General features: G+C 40.0%; 1 protein-coding gene across 6 annotated transcripts in view; it reads left to right on the forward strand.

Moving 5' to 3' along the window:
• Positions 1-25,657, forward strand: part of LOC117373050 (neural cell adhesion molecule L1-like protein) — a 94,952-nt gene that overhangs the window by 62,950 nt on the left and 6,345 nt on the right. For 4 of the 6 annotated variants that reach the window (XM_055223163.1, XM_055223164.1, XM_055223168.1 and 1 more), the window contains 2 exons: positions 13,149-13,328; positions 15,695-15,767. In XM_055223163.1, the coding sequence (XP_055079138.1) occupies positions 13,149-13,328; positions 15,695-15,767 (253 nt within the window). The remainder of the gene's footprint in view (positions 1-13,148; positions 13,329-15,694; positions 15,768-25,657) is intronic. The other 2 variants (XM_055223166.1, XM_055223167.1) reach the window with 1 other exon arrangement.

The following is a 25,657-nucleotide window of genomic DNA, read 5'->3' on the forward strand; positions in this document are numbered from 1 at the left end:
ACATCTTTGGGGGATTTATGGTGGTGCAATGACCATTCTAGGGAAGACTAGCGCCCCCTGAAGCCCCCCTGGCAGCGCCCCTGTCGATGCCAATGCCGATTGTTAAGAATTCAGAAAAAAACAATGGCCAATAAGCTCTGCCGATGTCTTGGGGTCGATATTTAGGACAGATTTTGATGATTTTCACCAAATTATATCATTTCAATTTACCGTATTTTCTAGTCGCACTGGAGTATAAGTCGCACCAGCCAAAAAAATGCATAATAATGAAGAAAAAAACAAACATATTTCACATATAAGTCGCAACCCTCCGGAAAATACGGTACTACAAACTCACCCACAGTCCGTTTTTACCACGTTTCATGTTTTCAGCAGTTATTTCTTCACATTTAAATAGTAAAATAAAGCTTTGTGTATGTTTTTAGGCAACGCATCGACCAAAACAAAGCATCGACCTGTGCTGGAGATTTAAAGCCGTTAGCCACTGCGCTAAAAAGGACAATTATCGGTCCATCTTGAGCTGTCATCTTTTTTGACACCTTTTTTGTACCTTATCTTCACACCCGCCTTTACCCTTAAAAATTGTCAAACAGTGTTCAGTGTTTGTACAACTGTGTGATTTATTTTCATAATTTCCTTAAAAAAATTTCTTCAATATCTTCAATTTGAATAATTTCTACTTTTGTTCAAAACGTTTTCCTCACAGCTTGATTTTTTCATTTTTCCCGCAATTATGTCAATTATTATCTTCTCCAACAGTTTGTCTAAAATAAAGACGTTGCTCGAAATGGAAAAACATGACAATACGCTTGCTCTGTGTGATTTTTCACTCCACTGCGGCTCTTGGCATAAACTGTATAAGGAAGTGGACTAAGTGAGTGCGACGTGGCCCGTAGCGTTCAGCTCCAGTCGAATGAAGCTCATCGAGGCTAGCGGTTATAGCGGCGAATTTGGAGCTGAATCCATATTTGAAGTTCTGAAAGCAAGTATCATAGCAACCAAAGAGCCAATCTGGAGCGAGGCTGTCGAAGTTAACACCCTTCCCTTCCCGCACCGTTGATTTGGGAGGGAGGGGAACTTAGCAACACTGTCAATCAAACCTGTTGCTAACGCTAGCGGGAGCAACCTCGGGGAAAGAAGGCAGCTGATTTGTCTCTTATTAATGTTCATATCTTGATTTATGGACACAATAGTGAAATAAAAACACCGGGATCATGTAGAGCAGGTTAATATGAACATTTTAAGACCAAAATGCAGCAAAATGCAACATTTTCAGAGAGAGGGGCCACAGTTTTCTAATGTAAAGTGAATTGGAGTCAGAGCTGATGCAGCCAGAAGCACGCCCCCTGCTCACTTCCTATGAAGAACGTGACAGCTAGCAGGTTAGCTATGTCCATTTATATGCATTTGTCCCTCGCTATATCGCGGTTCACCTTTCATGGTCTCGCTGTTTCGCGTATTTTTTTAGCGCAATTTTCCATGCTTTTTTACAGCGTCTGAACGTGCATTGTGTTCTGCGTCCTGATTGGCTGTCGGACTGTAGACCATTGTCCATCAGTCTCCTCCGTGCCGTGTCTCTGTGCAGTACAGAATGTGTTCAGACAAATTTACATAAACGTTGGATCGCAGTGTGACTCTGAAGTGCTGTACGTTTGCGATTTGTTTTCTCCCCGACAAAACCCACAATGTCGATGAAACGTTCTGCACCGACAAAGACGCCTACGAAGGTTTGAACTTTGAGAGTGTTTAAACGAAAGAGAAATGTGAGAAAATGTTAATGCCTGTGTGAGAAAAGTGTATAAAGTGTGTGGTGAGGGGTTTAACAGCTACAAAACATAAAATAATAGTAAAAAATAAAACTGATACTTTGCGGATTTCACCTATTGCGGGTTATTTGTAGAACGTGACCCCCGCGATAAACGAGGGACCGCTGTACACAGTCTCCGATCCCTGGAGAGCCCTTGCTTCTCGCAGGTGGACATCCGACCTGAGACTCATTGGATGCATTGTTTGTAAATGTGGCAAAGTGGGTGAGGAATGGCATCTGGCTCAGTAGGTAGATAAAACGCTGTGTGTTTGGAAAGCCCGTGGTCCTCCGGGCATGGCGCTCGCGGTGCAGAGGCAGAGGGGAGATTTATGGTTGCCAATAGCACCGCGCCAGGGCACCGCGGCTTTACCGACATTAATGGGCTGTGATTGAGTGACAGTTAGGGGAATGAATGCGCGCAAGTGAGAAGGGCTCCTGGAAAGGTGGCATCAGACTCAATTTGGGAGAGCTGCAGTAGTAAACAGGGAGAATATAGAAGGCTGTGGGTTTTGTTAATTCGCTTTTAAATGCCGTTGTCAGTGTTTGTGTTTTATTTCGGTTAACGTCTTTGGTGGCACTTAAACACCCTATAGTGAGTGATTGTCATTACAGATTGGCACAGAACGGCACTGAAGGAGAGTCTTGACGAGCTTAGAAGGCGAAATCACTCTAAATTTAGCAAGAAGACTATGAACTTTTGACCACGTTGTTGTGACGTTCCCTCATTATTAAAGCGCTCATATTATAATGTTTCCTCATCACAAACAGACCTGGAGTTGTGTTTGTTTCATTCACGCATGTTTAACACACAAACGCTGCATATTTAAGCTCTTCTCTCAAACAGAAAACACTCTGTTCCACCTTGTGATGTCATCATGTGGCAATACAAGAAGTGCTCCACTGTGTTTTTAAACTCCACACACCTTCATTTGGATAATTTCAGTCCTGAAATTGACCATTTTTACTTAACAAAAGGTAAAAGGAAGCTGTTAACTTGAAAACTACAAATTTTTTTTATTTACATTTTTTATGTTATTTTATAAAAAAAAAAAAAGTTATATTTTTTTAAATGTTATGTTATTTTATTTTCTTATGTTATTTAATTTTTTAATGTTATTTTATTTTTTATGTTATTTTTTATGGTTTTTTATGTTATTTTATTTTTTATGTTATTTTATTGTTTATGTTATTTTATTTTATTTTTTTATGTTATTTTATTTTTTATGTTATTTTATTTGATTAATTTATTTATTTATCCATTTATTTATTCATTTATTTATTTAGGACAATGCATGTTAATGAACAAACATGATTTAACATGAATGTAAACACGCCAGATTATTTCTATCTGCTGTCCCAAGGGCTGGGGTCACGAAAGGGTCAACATAAAAATTGCACACTACACACATTGCACAGTTCCCATTATTGCACCATACAAAACACTGCACATTCCATTCATTACACAGTCCCCATTATTTCAGTGAGTTTGGTCCATTCAAGACAATTACATTCTATTTCCAACCTCTTCATATTTGCCCACACATGAAAATATGTCTCCATAGAAATGACATCACAAGGTGGAACAGAGCATTTTGAGCTTTAGAGATGGAGACAGACAGATAAAGTGTTACTCAAACATGTGTGAATGAAACAAAACACAACTCTGGATATGTTTTTGATGAAGTAACAGCATTATAACATGGATAAAAGCTCACAAGGGTCAGTTATGCTTAATATAGGACCTTTTACTCACAGTTGTATTTTAATAGATTTATAGACGCTGGAGCAGTCTGGCATTGCTCTGCTGCTGAGGCTTAAGTGCGCAAAAAAATTCTGTTTTCACATATCCCCTATCTGTGCACACAGCTCTGTACTACTTTACGATCCTTCAAAAGACAGTACAGGAAGTCAAATGACCCGTTTTAGATTAATATTGCAAAAATGGTCTGTAAAATTTAAGAATAAACACATTTTTAAACCCCCCCGAGGATTTACCGGTCAGTCTACGTTCCTACTTTTACCTATGATCATGAGCTTTAGGTAATGACCAAAAGAACAAGATCGCAAATACAAGCAGAAGAAATGGGTTTCCTCCGTATGATGGCTGGGCGCTCCCTTAGAGATAAGGTGAGGAGACCCAGGAAACTCTCTTGGAACGCCTTGAGGTCCAACCAAAGGAGCTGGAGGACATGTCTGGGGTGGGGGAAGTCTTGGGAATCCGTGCTTATACCCCTGCCCCCGCGACCTGGCCCCAGATAAGCAAAAGAAAATGTCTGGATGGATCTAAACACCCAAAATTAATAATTGTCAGCACATTGAACGCAAGACTTGAACAAATTTGGAAAAGAAATATCACAAAACACTGGAGGATCATCTCAACTCCCCAGAGACGGGTGGAGCCTTTCTGTGTAGAGTTTGAATGTTCTCACAGCGTCGACTTGGGTTTCCTCCTTCAACTTAAAACATGCACAATAGACTGAAATCCTGGCCAAACCTCACTCAAAATCTGGAGAATTGTCCCTACACAGTGCGCCCCCTGCAGGTTGTCATCGTTCTGCTCATCTTACGCCAACTACCATTTCTGTGAGCCATATTTTTCTGTTGATGTCAGAGCCTTATTTCTTCTGTCTTATCCTAAATAGCAGAAAACTAGTTCACTGTCGCCTCCCCCTGTTTTGAACTCACGTAATACAAAACAATGAACCACTGATCAAAAAACCCAGCCTGCTGTAAAAACATATGTACCAGGGAAGAAACGTAAAAGGCTGCGAGAGGAGCAAATGGCAGAGAGACTGTGGCAGACTCAAAAATATCTATTTTTCTCCATCAAGTCTCATGAGATAAGAAACCAGCAGAGATAAAGGCCGCCGCAAACTAGACAAAAGCACAGAGGAGGAGAGCGTATACCTCTAAAGTCACTCTGAAAAGCCAGCCTCTCCCAGGATTAAATTATTTGCTCCCTGCCATTGTATTTGTTCAGCCAAGTTTGTATTTCCAAAATATTTGCAAAAGGCTCGGGGACGGTGTTTGAAGCAGTGGGAAACATAAACTACGGAGAGAATTTGCTGACATAATCAGCGATCTGCATTTACACCGCGATAATGGAATTGCACATTAACAGTTAATTGGGCTGATTGTTTAGACTAAAGACGTGTAATCACAGGCTTTGTACATATGGAAGAAATATAGTTGTACGCATCAGCTTCTTTCGTAAATATGTTGGTGTTGCTGCATTTGGTCCGGTCTAGGTTCAGCAGAATGAGGTCAGCTGACACCTGAATATACTGAATGACCAGGTTATTCCATCAATGGAGTTTTTCTTCCCTGATGACAAGGACATATTCTAAGATGACAATGCCAGGATTCAACGGGCTCAAATTGTGAAAGAGTGGATCAGGGAGGATGAATACAGAGATAGACAGGAGAGAGGGAGGAGAAGGGAGAGAAAGGGAGGCTGAGAGGGAGAGAGAAGCAGAGAGAGAGAGAAACAGAGGCAGGGGGAGAGATGCACAGAGAGAGAGAGGGAGAAACAGAGACAGAGATGCACTGGGAGAGAGAGAGAAAGGGAGAGAGAGAGAAATAGAAGCAGAGAGGGAGGCAGAGCGAGAAAGAAGCAAAGAGAGACAGAGAGAGAGATGCACAGAGAGATAGAGGAAATGAGAGAGGGAGAGAGAAACAGAGGCAGGGAGAAAGATGCACAGAGAGAAAAAGAGAGAAAGCAGAGAGAAAGGGAGAAACAGAGGCAGAGAGAGATGCTCGGGGAGATGGAGGGAGAGAGAGAGAAATAGAAGCAGAGAGGGAGGCAGAGCGAGAAAGAGAAGCAGAGAGAAACAGAGAGAGAGAGATGCACAGAGTGAAGGAGAGAGGAAGAGCGTGAGAGGAAGAGAGAGAGAAATAGAAGCAGAGAGGGAGAAAGAGAGAGAGCGGGAGGCAGAGAGAAAGAGAAGCAGAGAGAGGGAGAGGCTGAAAGAGAGACAGAGACGTCATTTTCACACATGGATTGTCCACCACAGAGTCCAGACCTTAACCCCATTGAGAATCTTTGAGAGACGGAACAACCAAATATTAGAATGTGTGACTTTATTTTTTTTTTTTTTGACCAGGCAGTGTATATTTAACCATGTGTTCTCCTCCAACTGCTCCACAGAAAGTAAAAAAAAAGTAAACATCTCTTGTTAACTTGCCTCTAACCATTGTTGCCGGTATCCATGGGTTTAAGAGTGATGAAAATCTAGGACTGTTGCTATAGCGATTTAAAGGTCCCATATTAAATTATTATTTATATCTATGTCATAATGTTGTTTCCTCATCACAAACAGACCTGGAGTTGTGTTTTTCTTCATTCACACAAGTTTAACAAATAAACCCTGCACATTTAGGCTGAGTTTTTCTCTCAAACAGAAAACACTCGGTTCCACCTTGTGATGTCATGTCGTAAATACAGGAAGTGCTCCACTGTGTTGTTAAACTCCACACATGTTCACTGGAAAAAGTTGGATAATTTCAACTCTGGAACTTGAAAACTATGACTTTGTTACATCACAAGGTGGAACAGAGCATTTTCAGCTTTGGAGATGTAAACAAATAATAAAGGATCAGTCAAACATGTGTGAATGAAACACAAAACGCAACTTCAGGTATATTTTTGATGAAGTAACATGACTTAAACCTCACAAGAGTCCATTTTGTATAATATTAGACCTTAAAATAAAATATTATATCTTTTGAATACTAAAAAGTCCTCAAAATGTTGCATATAACAGGACGTTGAAAGCACAAAACAGCACAGAAATAATCACAGGAGCATTTTGGACTGTAGCTCTTGACTCCATCTAGTGGTGTTATTTAAATGAGCAATTTGCATTTAGAAACAAGACCGCGGTTGAAAAGGCAGATTCAGAAAATAGTCAAATAGTGTTTTGTTTCACCTTTTCCCATTGAGAGGTGCTCTGTTTTGGAGATGGAATCACAGAATGACAGGGCCTTGGTGGATTTTGCCCTTGCAATTCACATAAGCAATTCAAATGAACGCCGGAGCAAAGTTTGACTGTGAAACTTTCTGCTTTGATAATTGTCCCCATCCGCTCAGATGAATCTTTTCTTTTTCTTGGCAAAAATCTTTAAAATTGTCAGTTCTCAGATGATAACAGTTCAACCTATTTCCTTGTTAATATTAAGCCTTTGGTAATTGGGGAAATGTAGAGCTCCGTTTTGGAGGTCAAAAATTAAATCAATATTTGAAGCCCTACACGCTCGAGTCCAGAACTGTCACGATGCTAAAAATTATAACTCAATGTAGATTCAAAGGTAAAAGCTGGATACTAGTTACCAGCTTTGATAGGCTTAATCAAAAACAAACATATAATGAACATTTTAACACGTATAATTGTAGTTTCTTCAATATTACACATTATAGATTATCAAAACGATTCAAGATCCATTCTATCCTGTTTATTTCCTGTATTGATTCTTATTCAAATATGATTTTTGACACTATAGTATTTTACGGACTAGACGTTGCTCCGGAGTATAATGTAATAATGAAGAAAAAACATATATAAGTCGCATTTTTGAGGACATTTATTTCACAAAATCTGAGACCAAGAACAGACATTTTATCTTTAAAGGCAAATTAGAATAATAAGAAAAAAAAAATAGAGATTCCCACTTTGGATTGCAATTTTCTTACAGGTATTACAAACACACCAGTGCCATCTAGTGGTCAGCAAGTGAACTGTAACCTATATAATCAACCGTTACATAACACATGCATAAACACAATTATGAAGCACAGACAGAACTGAACACGTGTCTGGTTTGTTAACGTAAGATATTAACAGTTAATCAGATAAATAAAGCAGAAAAAACAAGCTAACGAGTTTACTCTGGATCTCACTCCAAATCAATAAATCCACTGAATTCTTCATCTTTGGTTTCGCTTCTGAACAACTCCACCAACTCCGGGGGTAGATGAATCGCTGCTCTGGAAGTAGATGTCTGTCATACTGGTAAACAAGCCTAAAGTGACGATAACGAAGATGTGGAATTATATATTTTAATAATTTCACATATAAGTCGCGTCTGAGTATAAGTCACACCTCCTGGACAAACTATGAAAAAAGTGCAACTTATAATCCGGAAAATACAGTAGTTATAGTGTTGATTATTGGCTAACGTTCTCGAGACACCTGTATGATTCCATGGAAATACAAACCGTATTTTGGCTCTTTGTCCATAGAGAAAAATACGTTTTACTGTGAAAATGTTACAGCCAAAGGAATACAGACGACGGTGGCTCAGTTGGTCGAGCGTTTGTCCACTGATCTGAAGGTTGGCGGTTTGAATCCCTCCCTCAAAATAAACATAATTGATCGAATGGTCCAATCCACTGACCCACAGATTGGCGATGCGTTTCCAGCTCCCACAGATGAATGCTGTCATTGTGTCCTTGGGCAAGACACTTTACCCATTGTCTGCTATTGCTGGTGTGTGAAACATTCAGCACTTTTCAGAGCAATAGAAACTTCAACAGTGAAGAAAAAGTTTTTATCTGAGTCTTTTCTTGGCTAAAAAGTTCCACGGCGGGGCTTTAACCGGGTATGGATTTTTCGACAACCCTTGAGTCGTATTATTTACCATCACAAACAAATATGGAAAGATGAAAAGAAACGAAAAAAAACTCCAAATGAATAGAACTTCACAATGCATTTCCGTGCTGCTCTGTGACTTGTAACTTCTATTGTTGCCCTCTACCATTCACCAATTCTTATCTAGCCCATAGAAACAGATTGTTTTGGGAGCACATTTGCACCTTTACGACAGCGGCGATGAAAATTCATGCTATGTGTGTGCGTACATAGTTTTATTTGGGTGTGCGAGTGTGTGCGTCACCCTTAAAGCTGGCTTTCCATATATCTCTAATCTTGAGCTGTATTTTATTTTCTTCTTATCCCTCTGAAGATTTGTCCCTGACTGCAGCTGGGGCCCCTGTTCAGAGCAGTATGTACGCCGCCTGGAGCTGCCTCACATAGAAGTAGTGCTATAGATAGTCCACACTTTAAGCATTCACAGCAAAACTCTGGCTTTTAGTGGCTTTCAGTAGTAGAGCATTTGTGGTGGAAAACACAAAATTAACCACGCAATTAGTAAAAGAACCTATTCACCTCTGCTAATAAACCCGAGGCATTTCTGCAAATTACCTACATTATCTGATTTAATTTATGCATGAATTTGTCAGCTTTTTAAATAGTTTTCAGTATCTTTTGCAACATTCGACAGTAAACACTAGACACCAAGAATCACAATATTTTCGCCCAATATTTTATCTAACACGGAACGTACCATTTTAAGTTCAGGTCAAATCAACGAAAACATGCTAATATGCTTATCGCGGCACACACGCTAGCGATGTTTACATGCAAACCAAAAATCTGATTGTTATCTGATTTCCGGAGATTATCCCAAACGTCGTGGAAACAGTTAAATCCGATGTGGGTAATTTCGGATTTCTTCCTGATTGTTCACTGATTTCGACAATGATAATTATAAAGAGAGTCTGGCCGCTGACCCTCCACCCGAGAACCCTAATCCTGCAGACCTCCACCAGGATGCACCTCCACCCACATGTCCCTCACCATCATTTTTCATTAGTTTACTTATGACTTTACTTAAACGACTTGATTACGCTTCGTACCAGCTGTCGCCTTCGTTCATTGTCTATAAAAAGTCATTAAAGAAAAGCTAATTTCAAATAGTTTAGAGCGAAGCGTTTCAAAGAGATTTAATCACCAATAGATTTCATTTCTAGTCGCAAATGAACCAGCTTCATGTTGCTTCTACTTATGTTGGTTAATTAGCAGTTTAACAGTCAACATATAGGCGTAAAAAGCAAACGCATTGTAGATGTAGTTTGTCCGTGAACGTGTTGCCGAAGGCCCTTTGTCTGGTTAAAAATGAGGCACAAAACGGTAACGGTTAAGGTTAGGAAAAGGTTTTTAAGTTTGTCTTTAGTGTTAAACTAAGTAAACTTTAGTAACATTACACTGAAACCAGAAATAGTGAACTTTGGTGTTTTTTTGGCAGTTTTTTTTTCGCACTTTTTTAACTTTCAAGGACCTGTGGGTGGAGTTGAGTCACGTCAGGGTCCTCTGGGTGAAGGTCTGCAGCCAGATCCCTCCTAAAATCATGTAAAAACGGCAAACTAATGAAAAACAGATCTAAAAATTGGGTTATCTTATTGTCCATATCTGTTTCGTACTGGCTATGTAACTGTACCTGATTATCAAATTGGAGTCTCCAGGTATGACGCACGATTTATTTGGATTTTCTACGCATTAAAAAAAAACAAACTCTTAAGCTTTCCAAATACTACACACTCACAGAACATCACAGTCTGAGAAACTGATATAGTCACGGCACATACCACGCTTTTTATGTACCTGTAATTTGCCGAAATGCCACTTCTACCTTTTTGATTTGCATGATTCTCTCCGCCTGTGCCTTTTGCCATTAATCCCACTTTTCTGCTTACTTTTACTATTCTTTCTTCCATTGTATCCTATAGAGATCCTTTCTGGAGCATATTATATAGAGTCGATAGAAGCCTGTGACAGCGATGGTAGCGGGATTGGCACCTCAGAGACTTGTCTTTTCATTTCAGACCACTACTGTTCTCGCTCTCACTTCAGCTCGTCCCCAGCCGGCGCCACTCTCCTGCCTTTAGGTACACCTCTAACTCGGAGACACCTGCGCGAGGCGACGCCATCCATGTGATCTGATACGCCCCAACTTCCATCTTAACAATCACGCTGTATTTGAAGCGACTGGGATATGAGCTGAAGGGAGGGGAAGAAGCGCGGAAACGGGGAGGAAGGGGGGATGTCGTTTTCGCTTAAGACAGACTGAAAAGTGACAACTACACGCCATCCCCGCCTACCATCTCTGTATCTTTCCTTTATGAGGCAGAAATCCAGCTTCAGTCAATTAAGTGTGCAGCCCGTGCTTGGCGTTTCAACTGTCGCTCTGAAGGGCTTCCTCTCCCGAGCTGTGGGGGGATTCTATTTGCCTCTGCTAATCCTCTTTGCCTGACTCTCTGTCTCTTTTCTGTGTTTTCCTTTCCTCCTCCCGACTCCTCTCTCTTTATCAGTTCCAGCCCTGTTCAACATAAGCTCCTATGTGAGTGACACCTATGCCAAAATCAGCTGGACTGCCACACACCAGCAGCACGACTTGGAGCTTTATGTGGCTTATATGAATAACCGTAAGCTTCTTCACCTGTTCACCGACTTGTCTGTAGTGGAATTATTATATAAACATCTAATATATAAGAATGTACGGTGCGATTAACAGTAGTAGTAGCAGTAGTAGTCGTAGTAGTAGTAGTTTTTATGGGTGTGAATGATAAATGCACGAGTTTGAACATTAACCGCTTTATAAAACCAATGCGTTTTTATTTGTAGTAGTCATAGCAGTAGTTTTAGTAGTAGTAGTAGTGTGATGTACTGTTATAGCATGGTGGAAGTAGATTCACTGATCAACACGTGACTGTGGACTTTGACATCATCCAAATGGGGTCTTGTGCTAAGAAAGTGTGAAAAACAATTAGCAGCATCGAGCGTTAATGTTGACAAGACTATGAAAGTTTATTATAATCTTTTTATTTCAGTCCGGATGTGTTGAGTAATTGAGTAAAGTTTATACAGTACGTTATTGAATGAAATGCCAGTGTACTCAATTTTTTTTCTTCATAAGTTTCTTCTTAAAAAGCTACTGAACATTATGGTATAGTTATGATAATTTTGTTGAATTTTAGATGGCTGAAACTAGGGGTGTTAAGATTATTATCAATAACTGTGATTACTTTAGTCATAATATAATTGTGTACAGTTGTCCCTCGCTATATCGCGGTTCACCTTTTGCGGTCTCGCCTTTTTACAGTGTACGAGCGTGCATTGTGTTCTGCGTCCTGATTGGCTGAGGGACTGTAGACCATTGTCAATCAATCTCCTCCGTGCTGTGCAGAATGTGTTCGGTCAAATTGACATAAACGTTCGATCGCGGTGTGACTCTGAAGTGGTGTATGTTTGCACGTTTTCCCCTCGACAAAACCCACAATGTCGATGAAACGTTCTGCACCGACAAAGGCGCCTATGAAGGTTTGAACTTTGAGAGAGTTTAAACGAGAGAGAAATGTGAGAAAATGTTAACGCCTGTGTGAGAAAAGTGTATAAAGTGTGTGGTGAGGGGTTTTACAGCCTTAAAAATATATAATAATTGTAAAAAATAAAGCTGATACTTCGTGGATTTCGCCTTTTGTGGGTTATTTTTAGAACGTAACCCCCGCGATAAATGAGGGACCACTGTATAGCAAATGTAGATTTAAATTTTTAGCTGGGTATTCATGTCACAATAACGTAAATTCATCATTCATAAAGATTGATTTCTTGAAGCCAGTGACATACTACACTGTCAAATCCTTATATTCTCAAAATAATCTTAACCCCAAAGTTTGACGCTGTGTTATTCCTGTCCTAAACCCTTTCTTCTGCCGGACCCTCGGATGATCTCTCCGTCCACAGCTTGTTAGTTTCTTACAAATGACATTGCAAAGGACGCCACAAATGGTCCGCTCTGTGCTTGGCTGTGTAGGTGATGGTTTGTGGCAGATTTCAGAAGCGGTAAATTCCTCTCTGAGTTTCCACTTACTCGATGGGCTTGAACCTGCAACGGTGTACACTGTGCGCCTCATGTCCAAGAGGCTGTTCGATAACGCTAGCATTTATGAAGACGTGTTCCAGACCCAAGTCACAGGTGAGAGGGGTCAATACTAGGGTGATCACCTGTCCTTCTTTTGGCTGTCCTTGATGCCACATGAACTGTATAAAAGAGACTTACATGAAAAAAATACCTTAATATTAGCTTTTCCTTGCTAAGAAATTGATATGTTGTAGGTGAACCGCTATTGCTATTCAATCTCTATATGTTTTGATTGATAGAAACTGGTGTTATTCCGGTTATTATGCCCATCTATGTCTCTTTTTCTACATTTTGAGGTGGTCACCCTAGTCATTACTGTGAATAACAATGTAAAAACAGCTCTACTGACACATCCACCCCAGTAGACGTGGGTTATCTGTAATATATATTTTATTTTACCCCAGCATGGGTTCCCTGCCGTGTTGTCTTTTCTCAACTGTGCAATAGCTAAAGGGGAAATAAAATGTTGCAAACCTGAATCTTCTGTTTTGTTTTCATCTTAGACTCATAAGTGAGGTGCTGCGGGGGGCTGTTACACTCAAATATCTGTCTGTGTGAGCTTGAATCTTTTGTTATTTGTCCTCAGGAGTGGTCAGCTCGCAGAGGGACACGACGACGCAGGGCTGGCTGATCGGGACCATGTGCGCCGTGGCTCTGTTGACCCTGGTTGCGCTCATTGCCTGCTTTGTGCGGAGAAACAAAGGGGGAAAGTACTCAGGTACGCCACCACCAGCGCAGCCAAAGGACATGCTGTCCATGGAGCAAGGTCAGTTAGACGTGGGACGGGGACGGACCTGATTGTGTTTCAGAATGTCAACCAAAATCAAATTAAAGCTGGTTATAGATACAAATGCTTTATACAACTGCGCATTTGTATCGTCCCATCGTATTTGTCTAATCTTGGGTTTTTGTTTCCAACTTTCATGTTTCAAAAGGTCACAATTCATACATATTACAAACATAAACATTCTATTACAACCTCACAGTTATGGCATAAACAAAAAGCGTGCCATCCTAATTTGAGTAAAAAATCGTAAGCCAAGACTGTGCGAGAATTTCTCCAAGGCACTAAAACCACAATATCTAGTTATAAATCAGAAAAAACAAACAAAAAAACACCATATTTCAGGATGCCTTTGCCACATGGGGCCAACAAACAAAGCTTCCGATGCTTTAATTAGGCAGTGTTTTTGATTTTGGTTCACCTCCTGAAAGATCAGACTTGCGCTTTGGGCCTGCCGCCTGACCCCCGCACCCCTCCATCTGGACCTGCTGGACACCTGTGCATGCAGACCCTCTAAATCTCAACACGATTAACCCTGAGTGACCCGTCCAGTCACAGCCCACAGCAGTGTAAAAGCCCTTTGTTTTGTATTTCCTGCTTGTGGGTGTAATTTGCATGGTCCCTTTAGTTCTGCTCGGTTCACCTGATTAGACAGGCTGTCGACTGCACCTGTGAGAATCAGCTGGACACGTTCCCTCGCACCTCTGGACTAGGCATGGGATGATATTGAAATTTTGTGGCGCGATTATCATGGCTAAAATAATTTCGATTAACGATTATATCACAGTTTTTTGAATATGAATAATTATAATTTCAATGTCATGAAGTTCCATGTTTAATCAACTGTTAGAGAATTGGAAGATCTACAGGGGTGTCCAAACTTTTTTCACCGAGGGCCACGTACTGAAACATATTTGAACCTTTAACGCAGGTTTGACAGAGACATTGTGCTGTTAATAAGACTTCAAAGTCTTAACCCTAACCCTCACTATATCGTGGTTCACCTTTTGCCGTCTTGCGGATTTTTTTTTACATCGTCTGAACGTGCATTGTGTTCTGCGTCCTGATTGGCTGTTGGACTGTAGACCATTGTCCATCAGTCTCCTCCGTGCCGTGTCTCCTGTACAGTACAGAATGTGTTCAGACAAATTTACATAAACGTTGGATCGCAGTGTGACTCTGAAGTGCTGTATGTTTGCAATTTGTTTTCTCCCCGACAAAACCCACAATGTCGATGAAACGTTCTGCACCGACAAAGACGCCTACAAAGGTTTGAACTTTGAGAGAGTTTAAACGAGAGAGAAATGTGAGAAAACGTTAATGCCTGTGTGAGAAAAGTGTATAAAGTGTGTGGTGAGCTTGATGCTCTTTTCTCAGACCGGCATTAACATTAAAACATATATAATAATTGTAAAAAAATAAAGCTGATACTTCGCGGATTTCACCTATTAAGGGTTATTTTTAGAACGTAACCCCCACGATAAACGAGGGACCACTGTACACAGATAAGCCGAGCCCTCAACAGAAATTTGGCGCCCCCTAAGACCTGACGACCCCCGCGACAACAAACCCATTTGCCCCCCTCTGTCGAAACACCCCTGTGATTAAGCCGCTTTTTTACGCACATTGTAGCGATTATCTTTGCTGCCGATTATCACGATATAAACACTCATTTTGTTTATCGTCCCATCCCTACTCTGTACTTCCCCTGAGTCACAGCCAAACTCTCTCTCAACACAAGAACGCTTCCGAAATCTATACAAAGTGTCTCTTATCTCTACTTTCTGTCTCCCTTGTTTGCCTGCAGTAGCTTTTGACACTAGGCGCTGAATAGTTTATCAGAACCTTTTGATTTCCCTATTTGCCAACCCTTAAAAAGCTTTTGTCTCTTACTGGTATATTTAGAGTATGCTGACACAAAAAGGTGGTGTGTAGTACTGCGCACGGATACACAAACGACGGGCTTATATGCCGTTTACTTAGCCCACTTGGTTTGTCAAAGCTACGAGATAAAATACACTTAAAATAAACGTAAACATTCGCCAATTATGTTGAAATTGATCGAGTTTTTTCATAGGCTATCGATCTGACTTGACCTTGTGCACCGCTTTATTTTGAAAACTGCTCGTCCTACACACATTACAGAAGAAATGACACTCCTTTTTTTATGCATTACATCATATTATCTCCACGTAATTGTTATTCCGTTGCCCTAGTTCAAAAAGCATATGCATAAGTGAGTATACGTGGCCCTACGGTCTTAACACGGAGGATGTAAAAGCGTTATTACATATATATAGATACTTGTCCCTGAACCAATGTGCTGAAATAGCTCTTGTTCCCTGCAGTGAAAGAAAAGGAGGACCTACACCCCGACGCGGAGTCACAAGGAATGAATGATGACACCTACTGCGAATACAGGTGAGGGGGAGCCGCGGTGCCAAAGAGCTCCGAGCAAATGACATTTTTGGTCTCCTTGAAAAGCAATGTGTTGTAGCTGTATTTATACAACCATATGTTAAATATTTCCTTCCATGGAAACTCATTTGTCATGTGTCACTGTGTTTTTTTTCTCTCGTTCTCAATCCCAAAAGCAAAGCGTGCATGCGTGAGCCGTACCAGGATCAGCATAAGTGTCCTCAGCACTTAAAGGGCTAGGTAATCCCACGGTATAGCTAGCGTTGTAGACAGTTTGTTCATATTGTGTTTCTACTTTGTCTCCAGCCAGTGAGTGTCAGTGTGCAGCAGGATGTGAGTTCCTCCGTTCCCACTTTTTCTTTTTTTTTTCTCCACTGAATGAATGCATGTGGCGTGTTTGTGTGCGCCGCGCTCGTCCTCATCATCCCCTTTAGTTCCAGTGGATGTAATGAATTGTCGCCGCACCTTCATTTCATTGTAAATTATGAGTGTGTGTGTGTGAAAATCCCTGCATGCTGCTTTTCTGTGTAATTGCATCATGAGAGACGTATAAGCTGTGAATTATAGTCATTGTACTGTAGCTGCTGGATGGATGCCAAGTCTGTCACACAAAAGCACGTGTCAAATGTGAGCTGAAACCGCGATGGAGACACATTTCGGGGAAGTTGTAGGTTTTTTTTTGTTGTTGCTATCCTTAGGTTTCAGGTGACATCAGAACAGTGTATAAATCAATTATATTTAATAGAGATGGGGGCAGATAATGCAGATTTTCTTTGTAATAGAGTGAGTTACTGGGTTTGGTCGGTAATAAAAGTGACCAGGCTTGACTTTTGTTAATTTACCTTTTAGATATTTCACATAAAGTACAATTTAATCAATAAGGAAAGCAGATTCTTGTGTCGTCACTTACTAAAATCTTACTGTTGTTTGAGGAATCTGTGAATATCATAATTTTTTTTACGTTTTTACCCATCTAATTAACTCCTTAGAATGTATTTAATCAATGTTTTGAACTGGAAAATATCTAAGAAAAAGAGCACATTTGTTATAATCTACTGTTGAATAAAAGTGACCAGGCTTCACTTTGTTAATTTACCTTTTAGATATTTCACATAAAGTACAATCTAATCAATGGGGAAAGCTGATTCTTGTATTGTCATTTACTAAAATCTGAAAACTACCAATATAAAATGCAACTAATATATTGTTGTTGAGGAACGTGATTGAAAATCTGTGAATATCATTAATTTTATACATTTTTACCCATCTAATTAACTCCTTAGAATGTATTTCATCAACGTTTGTACAAGAAAAAGAGCACATTTGTTATAATCCGCTGCTGAATACAAGAACTTATATCTCATACTCTTAAACTGCCAACTTTAGAAGCGCACCTTTGTTCTTTTTATAACAAATTGATGGAAAAACGCATTACACATGTATCTTTACTTTACTTGAAAAGCCGTTAATTAACTGTTACATAAGACTCCTTGAATCCGTCATCTGTGAAAAAGTCCGTAATAAGGAGAGGCTTGAGAGTGGATGATAAAAGTGCACTCATTTCACAGTCTAAAAGCCATAAACGTTGGGCTTTGCAGAAAATGTGCTTTTAAGCCGGGTGCGGACAGCTGTTCTACTGTATAATAGCTGTTGGATTGGTATTGTTTGCGTTGTTTTCTGTCGCGGTGACAGTTTAGGCAAATGGAGTGAATCCTATTTTGCTTGACAGCGCTGGGCGACAATGGGCCGTTTGTTTGTGCTCTGGCAACAGAAATCACCTAAAATAGCCTCTTCTGTCGGCTTTGATTCGGCTCGTCATCATATTATCCCCGACATGATTACTCACAATTGTGGGGCTGCTGCCAATTCCAGCCCCTACGTTTTGTGCCAAGACAGTAATTCATTTAAATAGGGAAAATACATTGTCTGCCATATCGCAAAGCCGTTTAACAATGCCATAGCTTAAGTAATAATAAGTATATACCCAATTTGCATGCGTATGTCTGGTGCTTGTTGGATGGATTTCACTATAGATCAATTTGCGTGAACCAAGAATGGCTTTTGAAAGACAGACTGACAGGCTCTGGCTCTCAGACGCACTCTCGGTTTTATCTGAGTGTAATCAAAGTTATAGTAATAATAAGTGATGTCAGGAGAATAACTAAGGCTCCAGGCTATGCTAATGCGCTGGCTATGAGTCACCGATATGCCTAAATATTGAAACAGAAAATATTTTTGCTAAACTCCAGAGTAGTAATTGGGGGAATAGCTGTCCAGTTAACACACAATTAGTGCAAAAAGTGAAGCTGGAGAAGTCCTTATTTGTTAGACGGATTTTGGTCTCTTCTAAAAAGCAACTTTGTATGAGCCTTTACTTATTGAGTCTTTATAAATGCATTTTAAACACTAACTTTTTTATAATTCTGTAAAATCGGTGTCATAAGTTGTCGATAAAATAGTTAAATCTAAAATAAATTAATTAAATGCATGAATTTTTGACCAATTTAGTGTGTATTAAATGCATAAAGGTCATTTTGTAGTTGCGATAAACATCTAAATTCACAAAAAGTAGAACGATCAAATATATTCATAATAAATTAACATCTTTATCAAGTATTTGTATTTGAAATAAATGTGACGTCGTGATTGGCTGTCCGGTAAATTGTCAGAAAAGAATTACAAAACGCCACTGCTCTGTCACAAATTACATCACGACCTTTAAAATACAAGATAAAAAAAAAAGGTCACCACGAAAAAAAAAGGTCACACTGTGAAGCACTTCCTGTATTACCACGTGACATCACAAGGTGGAACAGCGTGTTGTGGTTGAGAGAAGAACTCAGCCTAAATATGAAGGGTTTATTTGTTAAACTTGTGTGAATGAAGCAAAAAAAAAAACAACACAACTCCAGGTCTGTTTGTGATGAGGAAACAACATTATAACATAGATCAGAAAATAGTGTAATATGGGACCTTTAAATCGCTATAGCAACAGTCATAGATTTTTATCGCTCTAAAACTCATGGATACTGGTAACAGCAGTAAGAGGCAAAGTATCTACAATGAGTAAACAAGAGATGTTTACTTGTTTTTTTTTACTTTCTGTGGAGCAGTTGGAGGAGAACACATGGTTAAATATACACCGCCTGGTCAAAAAAAAAAAAGGTCACACACTCTAATATTTGGTTTTTCCGCCTTTAGCTTTGATTATTCACTGTGGCATTGTTTCGATTTCGCTTCTGCAACGTCACAAGATTTATTTCCATCCAGTGTCGCACTAATTCTTCACCCAGATGTTGCATTGATGCTGGTCGAGTCTGACGCTGCACAAAGCTTCTCCAGCTCATCCCAAAGATTCTCAATGGGGTTAAGGTCTGGACTCTGTGGTGGACAATCCATGTGTGAAAATGATCGTTCAGTATATTCAGGTGTCAGCTGACCTCATTCTGCTGAACCTAGACCGGACCAACTGCAGCAACCCCAACATATTTGCTTAGTTAAATCCAGGTGGTGACTTTTTTTTTTGACCGGGAAGTGTACAACATGGTCGTTTGTTCATCAGTCATGCATACACCCAGCAACGAACAATAACGACCAACGTACAGCCCATACGTGTCCCCGATTGGCTAATCCACCCGTCAATCACACCCATTCGAAAACAGGAAGATTCACCAGTGACCGCATCTTCGTAAAGTATTACCGAAGTGTGTATTCTCGATCCCAGGCAATGAAATCACAGTTACATCAAATCAAACGCTCAACAATCCTTCATTTTTATAGTCTGACGATAACCTATACGTCCAGCACATTCACGCCGCCCGTCCCGTTGTGGCAGTATAGACGTGTTATTCGGTGTCTGGCAGCAGCACCTGTTTAAGATGCGTGTCAGGGCGGCCCCTCTCAGACCACTGTCCCCCCGTGCGCCCTTAGCCGCTCTGTGATGTTGTTTCCATGGCTTTAGTGCTGCGTTCAGGGCTCTCTCGCGGCCTTTGAATCTCACAAGGCAATAGACCTCCTATAGCGCCTCGTCCCGCGTCTACCACTCGACAAGCGATAATTATGCCCTCCTCTATTTCTCTTCAGAGACAGAGCCGCACTCGTGGGCCCCGTGTCCGGAGCTAACAGCAGGCGTCGTGGTCATTGCGCTACGGCTCTGCTCGTTTGTTTGTTTTGTGTGGCTGTTCCGTGCGCGTCTTTTCATATTTTATGTCCAATTTGGAAGTTGGCAGCGCAAGTGTGAAACTTTCCTCCACAAGTGATAAAAAAGTGACTACAGATGTGAGCGAGGGAAAAAAAAAAAAAACATCTCTCAAGGTGGAAGGTAACACGTTTTACCAAAGCAATTTACTTTAAGTGATTTTTGTGAATCTGTTTTCTAAAGCACGTGTTTACTCGGAAGTGAGGACGATTTTCAAAAAGCCTTACTTTCATTATTCTTACCTCCGTGTAGATAGCGTGATTAAACAACATGGCTCCAGGTTTTGTAGTTTTGTGGAAAGCGTATACAGGGTGTCTATAAAGCCTCTTTCCAAATAAAAACAAAATTATTACTAAGGCAATTGTAAAGATATTTTAATCAGACCTGTTCTCTTATACTCAGTGGTTTCCAATGTTTTTTTTGCCTAATTTAATACACCTTTCTATGGGCATAATTAGTCTCACGAAGCACATCAAGACAGTACTGCATTTCTTGCCGTGTTCGCTGCAGCAGAGCCTCATCAGTGGTTGCAATCACATCTGTATATTTTGAATCTTTATTTTTGTTCTGTAGTTTTGTTAAGTCTGTGTATCTGATTTTGTCTCAGTAAACCTTGATATACATTGTGCGTTCTCTTGATGCGTAGCAAATTCTAAGGATACCTGACACACAAAAATGCAACATGATTAAACACTTTTATAACCACTGAGTACAACAGAACAAATATAATTAATATGTCTTATCAACTGCCTTTGTAATTACATTTTAAAATGGACACACTTACCATTGATGTTTTCCAGTATTATTTTGCTTTTGTTTCACTGTAAACGAGCGCTCTGGATATATATAACCTAATTGTACTGAGCTGTCACTAAACTGGATCAATTAAAACTACTTTCTGCATTATATCTTGGTGGTGAGTTTCATCAGGCTTCAATTAAAGTCAGTGCAGCTTCAGATAAACGTCCACATCAGAAGGACACAAACGTTATACTGTCATTGTCAGTAAACAGAAAAACTCATGATTTTCACCCTCGTCTTATACTGTTTATTATTATTTGTAAACATTTTAAGTCTGATATATTATTATTATTATTGGTAGTAGTAGTAGTAGTAGTAGTCGTCTTCATAGTAGTAGTCGTCATAGTTGTTGTAGTAGTCGTTATCGTCGCAGTAGTATTCGTCGTAATAGTTCTCATAGTAGTCGTCATCGTAGTAGTAGTAGTCGTCCTCCTCCTCTTAGCCATTGTACTCGTAGTCGTTGTAATAGTCATAGTAGTCGTCGTTGTCATAGTAGTCATCGTAGTAGTAGTAGCAGTAGTTGTCATCTTCGTCATAGTCGTTGTAGTAGTAGTAGTTGTCGTAGTAGTAGTAGTCGTCGTCGTAGTAGAAGTAGTAGTCGTCGTCATTGTAGTTGTAGTCATTGTAGTAGTAGTAGTTGTCGTAGTACTAGTAGCCTTCGTAGTAGTCGTCGTTGTCATAGTAGTAGTAGTAGTAGTAGTAGTAGTAGTAGTAGTAGTAGTCGTCATTCTCATAGTAGTCATTGTAGTAGTAGTAGTAGTAGTAGTTGTCATCTTCGTTGTAGTCATTGTAGTAGTAGTAGTAGTAGTCGTCATCTTTGTTGTAGTCATTGTAGTAGTAGTAGTAGTAGTAGTTGTAGTAGTAGTAGTTGTTAAAGGAGTTACCATGGTGACATGATGCACACTTTAGCAAACACTGTCAAAAAAGTTTTAAAATTGTCTGAAAACTCAACAAAAAACACAAAATGGATTTAAAAAACACATTTTCAGGAGCTTGTGAACAATCCGAACATTCATGATCCTCTTTAAGTGTATGATTTTCAACAAAATGGAGAGAGTGACTTACTGAATAACTTTGGCTAACTAGCTTGTGACTGCGTTTGAATGCTAGTTGAGAGGGACTTTTAACAGCACAAATCAGCTCACCTGCTGTAGTTCCAGCTAAATCAGTTCTTTCTGGCCAGATTGTGTTAAAAATAAAGCTCAGATTAAAGTCTAACAAAGCCTCAGACAGAGCAGTGCTTACAGTTAGCATCACACCCCTAGGGAATGTTAATGGCATCAGCTGCAAAGTATCAATAGTAAAATGTAAACTATGATAAAATAGACTTTGTGCGAAACTAGCAGTGCAAACGAGTGTTTTTGTTATACTTTATGTTGTACTGTAATATTTGTGATGTAAACTTTTTCTGTTTTCTATTTATTTCTTTATTTACTTTGGACAATTTTGTAAGAAAAAAGTCAAAAATAGCCAACAGTTGCGAGCATAAAAGTAAGGTTATTTTGACTAGTCACAAAAAATACAGAAAACAGCGTAATATAGGCCGTTTAATGAGAACTATTCCTTTCACAATTTGAGTCATTTCGATCAGTTCAAATCAATTCTCCAAAGCTCAAAATACCCTTTTCCACCTTATGATGTCATGAAGTGGTCGTTTTTCGAAGTGAGTACCTCCTGTCTGAAATGATCATCTATTACTCTTCTCTCTCGTTTAATCAATTAATAGTGTATTTCACAGTTTCACAGGACGCAGAACACAATGCACAGTCAGTTGCTGTAAAAAAACATGCAAAATTCCACTGAAAAAATCCGCAAAAACAGCGAGACCGTGAGAGGTGAACCACGATATAGCGAGGGACAACTGTGTTACCGTACACTGACCCGTAGATCTTTTACTCAGACGTCAAGTAGGGCTCTTCCTTCTTCCGTCATTCCCGCCGCCCTCATTCTCGTAAAACGCGGGTCAGTGAACGGACAAATGTAATGAGCGCCCGCCCGTGATGTGTGTCCGTCTCACCTGTTTTGCGAGGGCCCAGCTGAGACGCACCGGAGTTGTCCCAGTGTTCCGAATAAGTCCGGGCCTCCAAAGCACTCAGCTTCATTTTATCACTGCATTCAAAGTCACTGTGGGCGGGCCGTTCGACTGTGCCTTTCCACTGCTCTTAGATAACAGCCACTTATCTGCCAAGCTCTCGAGTCGTCAGAGAAAGGAGGCTTGATAAGGTTTGAAATGCAGACCCTATGTGGCCCGCATGGTAAACGCTGCCGTGAAATAGGATAGATAAGATTGGCTATTAAAAACCCACGTGAAGGAGAGCTGTTTGGCAATCTTGGAATCGAGAATGTCTGAATGTCAAACTGCTATTTGACTCCAGTTTCAACTACTGTGACGGCAAATGGAACCGTCATATAGATCAGTCCTCGCCGTGACGTTAACTGAGAGGGGAGACATTTATAAACCCAAGCTGACTTTTCTCGAAACGGTGTGTATTTATCTGCAGAAAAAAAAAAACAATGTCAAATCGGTAGAAATGTCACGCAGTAATCCAGATTGTAGTATCAGTTTCAATCCAGAAAAAAATATGATGAATCGCTTCGAGGTCGTGATTTGTTTGGTCAGTTGGTGGAGTGTTTTCTTTACTGATCTGAAGGTTGGTGGTTCGAATCGACATAAACATCCTGAGAGCCCATACATTTATATTGTAAATAATATATCAAGTTTTATTGGACACAGGGCTCGAGACTAAATGTCCCTCTCAAACGATTATATTTGTTTTATATCTATAGTAGTAAAATATCTACTGCTGTCTACGTTTGTTTTTGAGTCGGGCAGAGTTGAGGGCAGCTATGTGTTTACACCGGTGCAAGGACCCCTGATAACACATGTCAAACTCAAGGCCCACGGGTCAAATGCGGCCCTCCACATCATTTTATGTGGCCCTCGACAGGGTAAATTAAAAGGTATGATGGTCTTAAAATGTCATTTTATCAGGAGATATGTAGTTACAAAGCCATATTTTTACATCTAGGCAAATACATATGTAATATTTGTAACTTTAGTAAGTAATAAATACAAAAACAGTTAATTAAAAACACTTAACCCACTTTGCCTCTAGTGTCTGCGTACACTGATGTATGAATGTGCGTTTTGAAGCAATTCTGACAATTTACCACAACATTATGATCAGTTTTGCTACTACGGAAATGAAATTCGTTAGTTTTCATTTCAGATATCTGACAAAACTTCAAGCCAGAGTTTTAGCATTGGATTTGGAAAAGCTGTTAGCGCTTTTATATTCACACTCCTAAGACGTAAAACTAGCATATTGAAAAGTGGTCAAATGTTCGACTTAAAATTTAAAAGAAGTTAAATAAATATTGCGTTTCCATTCACTTTTGTTTGAAAATGGCTGCTCTGTTTTGACATCGTCCAACCCATTTTACGTGTCTGGACGTAACTGTTCTCAAAGTGGTGACCTTTGAACGGAGGAGTTGACAGAGGTCAGACTTTAGTGCATTTTCATGTGTCCTCTGGTGATAGTGTATCCACCTGGAAAGTGTTTTTTACGCTTCCCTCACTGCACTGGACAGATAGGCTACTTTTCTCTGTGTGGCATCAATACGCCACAAATATGTACAACCCGAGGCTATTCCTGGTTTTAGTTTGATGTTGCTACCCACATATTAAAGCAACTGTATGTAAATCTGGCAAGTCCTTCAAAATAACTTTTTCACAGTGCACCTGGCATACCAAGTAGTCTACTTAATAACACTCTGCAATAGGGCACGCTGCCATCTTGTAAAAACATCTTGCCAAATAAACTTTCCAAAGATACGTAAGCCAAGAGTTTTAAAAAACAACGTTAACATGGTCCAAAAGTTGTGTTGCTTTAAGAATGTAGTCATCTGCTGCAGGTAGCATATTTTATTTATCGGCCTCATTTCTAATACAATAAAGCAAATGATGCAACAGACAGAGAGATTTTACACAAAAAAAAAAAATAAAAAAACGCTTCATGAATGTCTAGCTCGAATCTGTCGCTCGGTGCGGTTGTTTACAAATGGCAGCATCATAGACCAGCCTCTTCAGAGTCCGGTCTCAACGGGATTGTGTGTGGTGAATACTAAAGCCTCTGGGGGGAGACGGAGTGTGACCAAACATAGATGGTTTATGGAATTAGAAGGGCGGACAGCGGAGGGAGAAATATCCGCAGTGTTTTGAGGTGACCCCGCGTCTTGGAGCCAGACACCTGCTTGTTGGCCACTTGCCCAGCTTTAAATTGGCATCTAATCTCTTCGGCCCGCGCCTGGGACCTCCGGGAATACCGGGAATGACAGGCTGTTTGTCTGGGATTGCATATGCCCCACCTTTCCCACCATTTTTCTCCCTCTTGCTCTCTCAATTGACCCCACACACATGTTAGGTTTACATGGTTTGTGCGGATTTTAATGTGCACTGCAGGCTACTACGGAACGAAATTATTATTATATTTATTTTTGATTAAAATGGAACCAAGACGACAAGCTGATTTGCTAACTTCCACTTCATAAATTCATATAAATAAGCCAATAAACATTGACTTACATTCATTTTTGGACATTACTGTATTTTCCGGACTATAAGTTGCAATTTTTTTCATATAAATCACACCCCCGACTTATACTCAGATGTGACTTTTATGTGAAATTATTAAAATATATCATTTCACATCTTTGTTATTCTCACACTGACAACTGCACACTGCCCCCTAAAAGAAAATTATAACGCAAAAGACGAAGCGGCGCTGTATGTACCTCAGGAGTGAGCGAAATTGTTCCGAAGCGACACCGAAGATGAAGAATTCAATTTAGTGATTGGATTTGATTTAGTGACTTGGAGTGAAATCGAGACTAA

Source organism: Periophthalmus magnuspinnatus, chromosome 7 (genome assembly GCF_009829125.3).
Source record: "Periophthalmus magnuspinnatus isolate fPerMag1 chromosome 7, fPerMag1.2.pri, whole genome shotgun sequence".
NCBI lineage: Eukaryota > Metazoa > Chordata > Actinopteri > Gobiiformes > Gobiidae > Periophthalmus > Periophthalmus magnuspinnatus.